General features: G+C 39.9%; 1 protein-coding gene across 2 annotated transcripts in view; it reads right to left on the reverse strand.

Annotated features, from left to right (window-relative positions):
* The window catches only part of lrch2 (leucine-rich repeats and calponin homology (CH) domain containing 2), a 38,894-nt gene extending 24,995 nt beyond the window's left edge, over positions 1-13,899 (reverse strand). Inside the window, exons 1-7 of one of the 2 annotated variants that reach the window (XM_014029690.1) lie at positions 13,489-13,899; positions 2,796-2,940; positions 2,417-2,543; positions 2,214-2,319; positions 909-1,045; positions 602-732; positions 389-476 (exon numbers count right to left, since the gene is read on the reverse strand). In XM_014029690.1, coding sequence (XP_013885144.1) covers positions 389-476; positions 602-732; positions 909-1,045; positions 2,214-2,319; positions 2,417-2,543; positions 2,796-2,940; positions 13,489-13,747 — 993 coding nt within the window. In that variant the 5' untranslated portion in view covers positions 13,748-13,899. The remainder of the gene's footprint in view (positions 1-388; positions 477-601; positions 733-908; positions 1,046-2,213; positions 2,320-2,416; positions 2,544-2,795; positions 2,941-13,488) is intronic. The other variant, XM_014029689.1, reaches the window with a different exon arrangement.
* Positions 13,900-13,991: the final 92 nt, after the last annotated feature.

Consider the following 13,991-nt stretch of genomic DNA (forward strand, 5'->3'; position numbering starts at 1 on the left):
ACATTGGTGAATGCCACAAATTCTCCTAAATCACTCGTACGCACAATTTAAAAACAAATCTGTGCGTACGAACGGTTCTTGCATGAGGCCCAATGAGAGTAAAAAAAAATTATTGTCACCAACATTTTTGCATTTTCTTCGTTCTCTTGGCAGGTTTACAGAGCAAACTACTTGTTTGTCTGTGTGTCTTTCTGGCCACCCATCTTAGTTTTAGTTTTGCTGGAAGTTTCTTCCAAATACATGAATACAGAAATGAAAAGCTATAGTCTTTGCAGCTGTTGCAACTGAACATTGCCTAAACGTCTATCTAAGAAAATAAAAACAAGATTTACAGTCATAAATGTGTTTGACTCGTGGTCATTTGTTAGTGCTGCCTTTGAACTCTGACCTCTGTTGTTGACAGCCTCTTGTCTCCATTGTCACTACCAATTCCAGAGTCAGGCCCATGGTTCTTGCTTGGATAGAAATCTTCCRTGCTGGAAAATATGCAGGAACAAAAGGAATTCATAACCCAAATAAAAACAAGGACTTAGACTGTGCAGAAGTGATGAGTGAGTGAAGCACGCATCGCCTCACGGGGATGGAAACGATCTGTCATTACCTATCGGTGAGAGGCTGTGGAAGGCAGCGTTTGCTGAGGGTGGGCAGATCCAGCGTGTCTGGTTTCTTGTCCACTCTACAAGCTTGGATGTTCAAGTATTTGAATATGTGCACTTTGCCCTTCAAGCAAATCTGTGACACAAAAACACACGAGGCTTCTCAGATGTGTTCTGGCTGCTGAAAGAAATGTGCCCTAACATCCACTAGGTGGTGCCGTTGTTTCAGGTTTCATTTGAACGTGACCATGTTATATTCACATTTGATATAAGGACATGAGGAAGACTCACAAAACTACTGAATGTACAAACCTGTGCAGGTGGAGACTGCATAGGGTTGTTATCTAAGACGATGGTCTGAAGTTGCCTGAGTTTCCTAAAAGCAGGAGGAATCTCTGTGATCTTATTGCAGGAGAAGTCAAGTCGAATGAGGGGCAGATCAGCCAGCTCTATAAAGGATGAGGAGGAAAAAAACTATGCATTAAACAGCACAATGTAACRTAGTGCTTCAAATTAAGCAAATGACATAGGTTAAACAAATTTAAGAAGATGAAGGTGCAGCTGATATGTCCTAAATTTTTGATAAAGTTTTTATTATCTACCTCTGAAACATGTGAACAAACCCTGACAAGGTTTTAGGCCAAATTCATGCAGAAATAGCCAAAATTTCAAACATTTTACAGTGAAAATTAGCTTTTGTTAAAGTAAAGATCTTTTCTAATTGAAGTAACCCAATAATTTATGACAAGCAGGTCTTATTTCTAGAAAATTATGAGACAAAATGATACATTAAAATGGATTATTTATGCAGCTGAACAAACTTTGAAAGTTAAAAACATTTTCTGGAGCAACACCATTATTTTTGCTTAATTTTGTCAGGCACCAAATAAAAATCTGACTTTTCCATGCGTTCAACTGTAAGGTTTCACAATTACATTTAGTGGGGCGCCAATGAGTTCCTAATATACTGTATATATAATTTCCTTAGTTAKCCTTACTCATTCGCATTGCATGATGTGTTGTGTGTGATTGTACAGTTTTTTTGTTTGTTTGTCTTTTACAGTTATTTAACCAGGCAAGACCCGTTGAGATCTCAGGCCTGGGTCTGAAGGCAAACTATTGTACGTGTTTTTAATTGAATTTAAATTGACTGTAATTGGATCTTAATCTTACTTGAATGTACTTATTTTTGTTGTAAATTTCCATGAGAAAATTTTTATTGTGAATTGAGGCTATATCAAAGAACTGAATTGAATTTAATCAGATTGTTTTATTTAGTCTTCTGTTGTATGCACAGAATGAGAAAATGCATCTGCATGTGGTTTTAGCTTTGCCCAATAAAATATACTTAKCAGATTTATCTGACTTCTGTCAGGCTTTTAAAAATAAACTTGAAGTGTAGCTAATGTTTAAACATCACGCAATGCTTGTGAATAAAACATAACTGAGAACGTAAAACAARCTGCTCCAGTTCTGTCTTTTTCTGACTATGAGAGGATGAGCATCTTTGCCAAAACTGTCAGATGAAACCCCTGATGGGGAAGCTGTCAAAGAGCAATCCAAACTAAAAATAAAAAATGAAAAAAAGAGAAGGAGAATCATGAGGCCTGAACTGACCCTCAGGCAACATGTGAAGACAGTTCTTCCTGACGTTAAGCTCCCGTAAGGCTTGGAGCCTCCCCACCTGAGCTGGCAGGACCTGGATCTCGTTGCAGCTCACATCCTGGCAGCGGTGGGTAAAGAAGAGACGAGGTTACTCCGGCTGCAAAMATAAAGTGCACACAGAAAGTCACGTGCACCGATGCTTGCGCGCTGCTCACCAGCTCCATCAGCTCTTTGGCCTTTCCAATCTCATCGGGAACGGAGACGAGCTTGTTGTTGCTCACGAGCAGGACTTTGAGGGGGAGGCTGAACAGGTATTTTGGCAAAACTGTCAGAAGATTTCGGCTGTAAGGGGGGAAGATAAAACAGTGACCTACATTTAAAAACTGCATAAAGAGGCAACTGGGAATTGAGTTTCAGCAAAAGAGGAAGCTTCTCCCTTTCATGTGAGCTTGTTTGGGTTGTTTGTGCAGCAAAAAGTGGAACAAGAACTTCCACAGAGACATAACAATGTAAACGCAAAAAAAAAGACTGAATGTACAATATAAAATGAAACCTAGCAGCATAACTTTAACTATACTGGTAGCGATGGCTCACCTGATGTCAAGATAGGTCAGCATCTGTAGATTGATGATGGCTTCTGGGATGCATTTGATGCAGTTGTGGTAGAGGTTGAGAGACTCCAGGGGGGCGAACAGACACAGTTCTGGGGGGATTTCTGTCAAATGATTCTTTGATAGATCTGCAGGGGTGCGAAACAGAAACACGAAAATGTTACGTGCCAGTAAAACCTGATCCACTGTGACTGATTCAGGCATGAGAGATCACGATCAATACTGTCAGAGACGTGGGTAACGTCTCTTCCGTCGAACAATAGTCTAAAATTACACTGGAGGATCAAAGCTCCCAATGTCTGAGTGCTTCTGGCAATTTCTTAACCATTAACCATAACCTTGGAGTGGTGTTTGAGCTCTTCCCACATTCTTTTTCTTTTGCTTAACAATTACTTGCAAACACTATATCTTGTTGCTTTTTTTTTTTTTTTTTAAAGATGGGTGGATTTGTACGGCCAAGTGATTTTTACAGGCTGCCAACTGTCATGTAATTGTGGWGTGTGCTTTTAGTGTCCGTTTGAAGCTCTCTGCTTAAACAATTCAGTCCTGACAAAGTAGAGAGACTTTACTCAAAGATAAACAAAACAGCTTTTATTGTACAGTTCAGCCGGTCCACATTTGTGATTGCTTCCTATGTGTGTGTTCTGCTTTTTTACACCAGTAGGGAGCATTTACCTGCAGCTAGATGGTATATCCACGTAACTCCTGGTCCTCAAGGCACACTACCCTGCATGTTTTAGCCTTGAGTGTTGGGAAACACTGGTCTACTGGATATGAGCCAAGTCTGGCAATGATGGCACTGTTTTTAAGATGGCATGCCACAGCTGGCCCAGTTGTGGTTTGGTTTATGAGATGATGGCCTACCATTGGACCCACCACAAGTTTGTTACTGACATGAGGAATAATATTGATTTTCTTTGCAAAGGTGCCTGTCTAATGGTGCAAATGGAGCAACTTAATCACCATCAAGTCTATGTGAATGGAAGAAGGAGAACATAGTTTGACACTTGAACCTAAAGCATCATATTTACAAGGACTTTGTATTTGTTATATTTATTTTTTATTTTTTAAACTATTATCGCCCAAAATTAAAAACCAGTAAGGATGTACCAACACTAGTTTTATTCAAACTAAGTACGAGTACTTCAGTTTGGGTACTCACCAAGTACTCTAGAACCTAAACATTACACAATGACATTAAAAATATATTCATTTTATTTAGGACATGGTGGCTTTGCTTCCTTATAGGCCTACAGCCCCTCTGACTGGATCACATGAAATCTACAGCATATATACTGTTGTAGTGTTTAAAATCAAAAAAATTATAAATAATAAAATAATAATAATAAAAATTATAAATAAGATATTCTTTCAACTTGTACAAATGTCCTAAACATGGATCTGACTAAACTTTCACTCAAAATGTAAACTGAAATACATTTATTGGAGGATCAGTGCTACTATCCCAGTATCAATTCTGGTATTGGTTCTGGGTATCGGGGCATTTTGTACAAATACGCATTTATAAAAATGCTGGTATCTGGACACCAATAAAAACTGGGCATAAGTGTTTTTGCTGCTGTGTGTGAGCTGTGTGATTGGAGTCTATGTTGGCAAAAATATCTCATAAACCAGTTAACAAAACTCTCTTAAATGTGCATCTAACTGGCAGATTTTTACCCACCCAATTTAACGTGACTGCCACAGTTTATTAACATCAGAAAACACAAAAATGGCTATAACCAAGTCGGTTCTACCAATATTAAACTCAAATTGAATGCAGTAGCAGATGATAGTCATCGACAACACATATGAGTGCTAACAGATTGGTCTAGCTCTCACAATGTTGCAATGAGTTTGCACAAAACATCACTCTCAACTAACCTGTTTGGCCCAAGTCAAACTCCAAATAGATAAAAATAGAACTAGTGAAATGCAGAATAAATGTTCGCTAGACCTTCATTCTAAGGTTAGCTGATCTCATGCAACATTTACAAGCTGTTGTACCTTTGGCTTGCATTAGGGTGAAAGCACAGAGATAATCTGCTGCTGATATCTCTATAATCTTTTTTGTGCAGGTGGAGGATCAATACCAATAACATGCTTGTGTGCGATAAGCGTACACACCCACCATTTTAAAAGCATAAAAGAAAGTGTACAAACCAAAAGCCCTGCTCAGACTCATCAGGACAAGCAGTGTCTATACCAATCACGTCTTTAAGGCTAACACAAACATAACAGGGTTGTTTAAGACAGACAGTAAAAAGCCTGGAGGTTTGGCTTGATTAGTAACTTGATGAATATTACTATCAACAGGAAGCTCACCACTTTAAATATTAAATCCCACAATCAGTCACCCAGATTTTTTCTAATCATTTGCAGCATGTCATTCCTCAAGGTTGCCAAGTCTCTTAGCCAAGATATTTCCTTGAACACAAATGTGAGTACAAAAAATCTATTTGATGCTATGTGTTTAACAAACCCTGCAGGATTGACCAAAACTGAAAACTGGCGTCCTGTAGATGGAAACCAATGAAGAGACGTTACACCTTACTTGTAATCTGACGCTGATTGAATCAGTGGCTGGAAATGTGTGTGTGTGTGTGTGTGTGTGTGTGTGTGTGTGTGTGTGTGTGTGTGAAGAATCTTGTTTTCTGAATTATCCTTGGTTGACAAGATAATTAGAGGCCTCTCTGAGGAGCTGCACAGCCTAAGATAAACACAGAGCTTTCAATTATTATGTCGTACCTCATTGAAGTGCTCCATCCTTTCCTTTCTACTGGAAAAGCAAAGATAGTTTCACCTCCATCACCTTAATGCAAGCAATTACGTGTCACTACCACTTTTTATTAAACAATTAGGCTGCACAGGCTTGACTGAAAGCAAACATGGACATGTTGTTGAGGGGAGAGTGGTTCCTGTTGATGGATCAGAAAACGTGCAGTTCGATCACTCCATTAAGAATTTATACGAGGACACCTTTAACCTACTTGCTGACTCAAAGGAAAAATGTATTTTTATTACCCAAATATAAAAGTAGAGCAATAATGGGGKTTTTTTCTGTGTCTGTGTTGGTGTCGCAGCACTGTTAGCAAAATATCTCATGAATCACTGATTTTAATGAAACGTTTAGAAAGTAATCATCAGCTGACTAACTACAGCTGACCAACTTTTGGAGTTGACTGTCTGTTATCAAAATATCTTGTGAACCATGAGAGGATCAAATTATTCAGTTGGGGTCTAGATAAAGTGGAACTACAATGCTTTGGTCTGAACTCCTCCTTATTGTAACTCCACAAGCCCCTCTTTCACCTTCTTTCTGAGGGGTGTCTCTGATCAATTCATTTTGATGCTGTCTCTTTAAAGGGCCAATATTATGTGTTTCTCGGGCATACATTAAAATACTAAACCATAATAAAGTATCTACGTCACCTTMGGCTGTTATTAAAATGCTGTTTTTATGTTTAAATAGAAAATAAACTTATCTTCTCATCACTTCCTCTTCCAAACGCCTTGAAATTGGCCTCTGTCTCTTTAAKAAACACCTTCCGCTTCTGTTTTGCTCATTTCAGTGTGGAGGGGTTCGTGCTTGCGGGGGTGGAGGGGGTGGGGCTGCCATGATGCAGTTTACTTGGCATCTGAAAATACATTTCCTCAAATATTTTTTTTAATCTGAAAAGAGCTTCACTGAGTGAAAACTGATGTTTGGAGATCAGAAGACAGTTTAAGTTTCACTTTTGGTTTTTCACAGAGCCTGCAGGAGTCACGGGCAGGGTGCGTGGAGAGGGCGGGTGGGGTGCTCCGCCATGAGGAAGTTCGGCTTAAAGACATGTCCCAGGGGCGTTTCTGGTCCCCACCTGTCATTTTGCTCCTCAGCATGGCTTCCTAAAAAYGCTGCAGGATTTCTCAAACATGCATGAATAAGTCAAAGCAAGGCTTTGGGCATGTTTTTTATGAGAGTATAACATTATAACATGATATAAAACTCAAAAAAGTTGATTTTACATGATATTGCCCCTTTAAATCCAAACGAGGCACTTCACACCCCGCCCCCATTAAATTTCCAGGATGGGGGGGTTACTGTATAGCGACACAGAAACTTTTTAACAACTAATTAATTAAAAGATGTCAAGGCGTGTCCATCCAGCCTTAAATGTTAGAGCCAGAGTCTGACCCACTGAACAGATTGAAAAAAGACCCAAACAGAACATAAACATATCTAACCAGGAGAAACTACATTCAAATTTTCTGCACTCCTAGAGATTTAGWGTTAACAGCATCAAACAAACGCCAACAGGCCCTTCGTCTGTATTTGCGGCCTGAGCTCTGACAGCCATCAGTAAGCAGAAGTGAGAATCGACGCCTGAAACAGTCAGCAGCACAGAGGGAAAAGAAGTCAAAAGGTTAAAGGAAACACAAATTACCACACGAGGAAAGACTAAATCTGAGGTCACGGGGTATTTTCACTCTCCATTAACAGCAAATTCTGCCTCTCCCTGAGGATGGATGGTGTAACCCAGCTGTATCCAGATGACTCCCCCCTCATCAACCCCCCTTTCCTCACAACTGGGGATTCTTCAGTAGCGGTGGAGTCATGAGTGTTGATGATAGACAAATGAGTGTGTGTGAGTGTGTGTGTGTTTATATGTGTGTGTGTGGCCGGGGGTGGTGTAGAGAGTTCTTTGTCCATCTCTCTGCTTTTCCTCCCTCCTCCTGTCCCAGACCCGTGCACCATCTGCAGGCCACAGCGGGTTTTTTAATCCACCTGCTGGCTGCCTGCAGCTCCCACAGGACCAGGCCTGCCGGGCAGACGAGCTCTCCATCAAGGATCCTCTCTGGGCTGTGCCCTCATGCACTTTATGAGCAATTTATTCATTTRTGTTGCAAGTGCACACAATGCCTTGTCTTCCTGTGACGCAGAAAGATCGACACTAACAGAGATACAGCTGAGATATGGAGCAAATATCAGTCTAGGAGTGGGAGATGCTATCAAGTGAGCAGGAAATATTATTAACTATGTTAAAACAAATGTAACTAGAATTGGCATCTTCTGCAGAAAAAAATGAAAAGTAGCCAAAAAAAGAAGAAGGAATGAGCAGAAGAGTAGCTAAAATGCACAAAATCAAAGGAAGAGTGCATATTTGCTAAATTAGGCAGTAAGAAGTTGGAATTATCACAAAAAGGCATTAAGCTGAGAAAAACTAAAATTAGCTGAAAATATATAAAAAGTTACTTAAATTGCAGAAAACAGCTGAAAAAATGCAAAAAGCTTAAAATAGCAGAAATAATACAAAACACAAAAATAGTTTAAATTAGCAGAACAACTAAAAAGAGAAGAAAAACACTAGAAAATGTTAAAATTARCACAAAGAAGTTAAATAAAGCAGAACAAGAACAAAAGGTGAACAGTGGTGGTGGAAAGGTTTAACTATTTTGAAGGATTTTAAAGATGTTGAAGTCAGCTTCAAAGGGCTGAATATCTCAATAAGTATAAATTGCTGAAATACCAAAATGTCAGCCGGAATGAGCTGAACGTTTTGATACATAAATTGTTTAAATAACACAAAAATGGTAACATGAGATATGTGCTGACACATGAAAAAAAGACAGAAAAATGTACCATCTCAATAGTGCTTCATAGAATTCACACAATAAATGCAAAGGAAAGTGTGTACATCATATTCCACTGGGTTCAGCTTCATTCAAATGAGGAAAAAAACAGGACAAAAACATGATGAAGTGAGTTAATCAGGCACACTGTGTAGCAGAAGTGACCACAATATCTGGCAGACATGTTCACCAGCCTGAAGTCAAGCTGTTCCCCTCAACCAGACGTCCTTTTTGCCTATTTGTAGACAAAGGTTGTTGTTGGTGGATCTTCGAGGATTACAAAATCAACCCACCTACTGTTTGAACCATGCTGACAGTTCTGAGTGAGGCTTGGCAGGAAGGTCTGGATCAGCTGTTTGTGTTTAGCTTCCTTTCGGGGGGAGGTGACTGTTGTCTGAAGGTGCTTGTTATCTCAGTCAGACATTAACTGGGTTCATATTGAGCACACACACACATCCTCTGATAGACATGCTTTGTAAAAGAAAACCCTACAATTCCTTGAAGGAAGGTATTTCACTCACCACCTTTCATGAAAAAAGCTTCATTCTGACTAAAACTGATGTCCACAAACAACGCAGCACAGCAGACATAAAATACTGCTCAGAAATCTTTTGTTGGGTTCTCGAGCTTAAAATAGTTTGGAAAAGAGTCTCTGAAGTTGTGGACAGAAGTGAAATCCAACACTGGTGAGAAAAAAAGGAGCAAAACCAACACAAGCCTCAGTCAGTCACTTAATACAGAGCTTAACAGTAAAAACCCAATCAGCAAAATGAGCTTTATGTTTCAAAACTTATTATTATTATGTACACCTACACCTATGTATATTTGAGGATCTTTTCTAGCATAATTACCTATTTGTTAGTTGTTATATGGCCCAAAGCCTAGTCCTAATACAATGGAACCTCAATTTAGATTGGGGTTTAGGGATAATTGACACGGGTTAAGCAAATACTGATTAGTTGCAATGAGGGTCAGGATTATGCTACAGAAATAAATGGAAATCAATATGCTGTCCTAATAATAAGAGTAAAAACCTAAGCTCGTGTGTTTGTAAGCTAAATATCTCATGAACCATTTTAAGAATTTTACTAAAAATCTTGAAAAGTAATCGTTGGATTTACACCTGCAACTGATTGCTGTTTGAAATGAACCTGATTTAAGATGATCGCCACAGTTAATCAACCACAGGAAACATGAAAAAAGGCTACAACTCTGTCAGTTTTACAGACACTGAGCTAAACTTTGGTGTGGTGGTAACTGGGAGTTATTTGCAGCACATGTTCTGAACGCTAACAGGTTGTAAATAATCTCTGTATAAGACTTTGACGTTGACCATTTGAGTCAACCTTGTCAAAGGATTCAAGATGACTGTCACTGCCGTTTTTAATCTTTGGATTAAAACTTTTGCATGCAAGGGGGATTGGCAACATGCATGAACACTTGTCACTGTGGAGAAAAACTGGATTTATAAAGTGTAAATGATAGATAAAAATCTTAAAATAAGTTTATAGTCTTTAATATTGACAATACTGTAAAATAATACCACAGTAAAGATATTGTTCCACCTAGGAGTGTTGTGCAATGAGTCTGCCTTTTTGCTTCTTGTTTGGTAATGCACAGACGAACTATTTACACTGGTTGATTATTAAATCAAAGAATTCCAGCCTGACTTTTGTCCTCGAGGAGAGCTTTCCAGTCAAGTGTTACACTTCTAAGGAATGTGTGAGATTTACTTTGTTCAAGTCGCGGCAAATCAAACACAGGACGTGTATTTACCATCTTAAACATGCCTCAGACTGCAAAAACATTTTCTTTAATAAGCCAAAATTTCCAAATCAAGTTTAGCCATTTGTTTCTGAGCAGCCTTTTTTACACTTTTGCTCTGAAGGTGAAACAGCCTGACAATATAACAACAAAGTACTTAGAAGCAGCTCTGATATACAGCATGTGTCATCCTCAGGGGAAGGTAATTGCAAGCAGGGGCATGCTGGGAAATGAACCTGAACATCTGCTCGGGTTGGTGTTCTGCTCCTCTGTCCCAGTTCACAAGGTGAAAGCAGTACTGCAGAGAGTTGGGAGCATTTTTGTCATGAGGAAGCAAAGTGGTTGGAGAAGAAGAGCCACAAAAGGACAAACAAACGCCTAAGTGTTAGCAAGCTTCTCTGTTTTTTTGTTGATTGGTTGACAAATGGAGGTCACTCATTGGACGCTATTAGCGCGTGAACCCTTATATTTTATTTAAACCAGCAATGGTTACTCAGTTAAATTAAAATAACTAATCCCCAGACACAGCTTTATTACTGCATGAGGTTCTGTCATTATCAATTTGAGCTCTTTAAACTCATAAAAGCTGCATGTTTGGGCATGAAATTACTGTTGACTCGAGAGGCTGTGTGTTTTCAGGTGCACCATGGAAACCAAAGCTGCTCCAACTCAAAAAATATATCCTTATGTTAGCTCCGTTGCGCCACAGAAAAGTAAAACCTGTTTGCGACATGGACTTTTAGGCAGTTTGTTACATGTGTAGCAGAGACTGTGACCCACACACAAATCGTTGCTGTGAGGTGGAGTTCTGCCACGACTGAAAGTGTGACTTCCCTTTGACAAACTCCCTTTTGTTCAATCTACAAAAAAGCAGGTGTGAAGAGAAAGTGAAAACACAGAAGCTTTCTTTGTGGCAGGATTAGTTCCTGACTAAAAGCTATGGATAACAGGTCCAAAATCAATATATATTTCAGTATATGTCTGATATAAACTGTATAGTTTGTATGCCTTCAAAATATCAGATGGACATTTTTGATGCTGATAGAGAGCTGATTATTACCACAGGGTAGAACTCATTCAGATATGTCAGCATTTATTCTAAACCATGACTTGTCACCTCATATTACAACCAGTTATTAGCAACAAATGACCAACATTTAACCACAACATTTCAAGTGGCTTTTAAATCCTTCTTTTTCACATTTAAATCATTCAGTTGGGGTCTGCATAAAGTGGAACTCTGAATTCCTCCTCAGATCAACTCGCTTTTAGACTGTCTCTTTAAATCCAGGTACAAAACAAAATGAATTTAACAGCTAAAAGAGTGGATTTTGAGTAATTTGTCCCATTTAAAGYTGATCCAAAAGAGGTTATCAGGAGATGGATTCTCCTTAGCCTTCTGACCGATGCTGTGTGTGTTTGAATTTGTTTTCTTTAACAATTAAACAAGTAAACCTGCCTGAACAAACACCCCCCGGGTTGCGAGCTCCAGTGCAGACCTGTCAGGCTGCACATGATGAAGTGCTACCATGTGGCACGGGACACGTCAGAGGAGGCCACCCTGACATTCAGCATCTTCATGATGCTCGTGATAGCAGCTGACAGTGACTGATAATAAAAACCAGTTGTGCTTTTATTAACAACACATGTTTCAACAAAAGGACACATCTCACAACTGCTTTGTGTTTGTTTCTAGATGCACAATATAATCCTCACTGCACTATCCAGGAGTGCATTAAATCACCAACACATAACGTATGTGGCAATTAAATGGAATTCCACTAACATTTATGGGCAAGTTTTTTAAAAAAATGATTCAAAATAAGGATATGTAATTCTTTTTCTAGTTGCAAATCTTTTTTTTTTCGTGTTAGAAAATTGGTGCACCACATCTTCTTTTCAGATCAGAAAACGTTTGTAACTATTCTCAGTTACGGCTGTGTTTATTAGTAGAAACGAACTCTCGGTGATTTGGAGTTTGCACAAAACAGTGTGATTCCAAGTGATAGTTTGCGTATTGTCTCGCAATTTTGAATCTCTGACCACAACCTTGAACACCTACATGTGATTTAAGCTAGTTTCTCATGGCACAACGTTTGGCTATCCAAGACAAAATCTTTCATTATAAATCTTTGGTCAGAAGTTTGAATCAGCAGTTTGTGGTCGTTYGATGCCAGAGGACAACTCATCAGACATCCTACAAATATCAGCCTAAAGGATGTGGGAAAGTGGAACAGCTACATCTCTTTTTGTTCCTCCCTCTCCCTTTAGCATCAGAATATAATAATTAGAGCTTCAACATCCGAGCTTAAGTTATTTTTACTGTTGATCTCTGTCGCATCTTTGTGACATCTTAGATTCTCCTGCAGGAAAAATAAATCAGTATCTAATCAATGTTGCAGTGTGACACGGGTAATTGTCAAGATTCTTCTTGATCATGCACTGGTTATGACGGCTGAAAAATGGCACGTGTGTGAACCAGGTTTTAGATGATAGATGCTGTTGGAGACAATGATGCTTGTTTTCCTAATTTTGCACAGCCCTTTATTTTATACATGGTCATATGTCATGTAAATTCAGCATGCCTGCTTGAATGGACATAAAACTTAGTATGTATCAGAGCAGCCTTTGAAGGAACGTGACTGACCTACTGACTGACCTGACTGCAGTGTAAGATCACCCTTAGAAAAGATCTATTAACACAAGTCCAAAGAAGAGCTCAGCCTGCACATAAAACCAAATCAGATAAAAAATATATACATAAATCATTCTGGACAGATAATAATGTGTCAAACAAAAAGGCCTATAGGGATAGGTGCATCTTTTGTCTGTAAAATTATTATTAAAAGGAGAATATTTCTGTAAAACTCAGAGAGCTTTTATTTTTTTTTACTATTCATTCATGTCTATATATGAGTGCCAAATCCTATGATGCTCTCTTGTGCAGAGCGCGTGCTTGGGTGCGCCTGCTGTCTCATTCATGCGTCTCCAGAGAGGAGCTTCAGAACTGCCCACGATCACAGCAGCCCCACGGTCAAACACCACGCGGCGGTGTCCACGTCTGGCCCACTGTGAGCGGGGATTACACTCAGCCCGCCCCATGATCCCTTTAAATATAGTGCGCCCCGTGTCTCCTGTAAATAAATAAATAAATAAATAAATAAATAAATAAATAAATAAATAAATAAATAAATAAATAAATAAAACACCCACGCACAATGAGAGCAGCATGCTGCGTTCACGGACCCCATTTTCTGAATGGCTCCCTCCCACACCCCACCTGCACACGCACAGCGACCCACCTGCTTGTGTGGTGTCCGTCAAGTCGTAGCTCATCCCCGGGTACTCCCTCAGCTTTCTGCCGCTCAGGTTCAGGATCCCCGAGCTGACGGCATCCTCCAGAGCCCGGTCTAGGCTGCGGGCGGTGTGGTGCTGCTGCTGCTGCTGGTGCTGCTGGTGCTGGTACTGGCTGACAGCCGGGCTCCAGTGAGGTCCGCCGGGGTACTCGTGATGGCTTTGCAGCGCGGTGACAGCTCCCACACCTCCCTGACCAGACGCCATTTTCGTTCAAAAAAAAAAAAAAAAGAAGAAAAAAAGAGAAGAAATTCCTCCTAGAATAAAACCAGCGCGCAGCGGCCGCCGTCTACTCCGCCCATGCGCACACGCAGGCTGCACTCACCCGGACGGACCGCTAGGGGATGGGCTTCTGCGGTGCTGCTACTGCCGCTGGGAGGGATGGTGATGATGGTGATGATGATGATGATGATGATGTGGAGGGTCGGGTAGCCATTTTAGGCTATAACAC

This window comes from Austrofundulus limnaeus, unplaced genomic scaffold (assembly GCF_001266775.1).
Source record: "Austrofundulus limnaeus strain Quisiro unplaced genomic scaffold, Austrofundulus_limnaeus-1.0 Scaffold941, whole genome shotgun sequence".
In the NCBI taxonomy this organism is placed as follows: domain Eukaryota; kingdom Metazoa; phylum Chordata; class Actinopteri; order Cyprinodontiformes; family Rivulidae; genus Austrofundulus; species Austrofundulus limnaeus.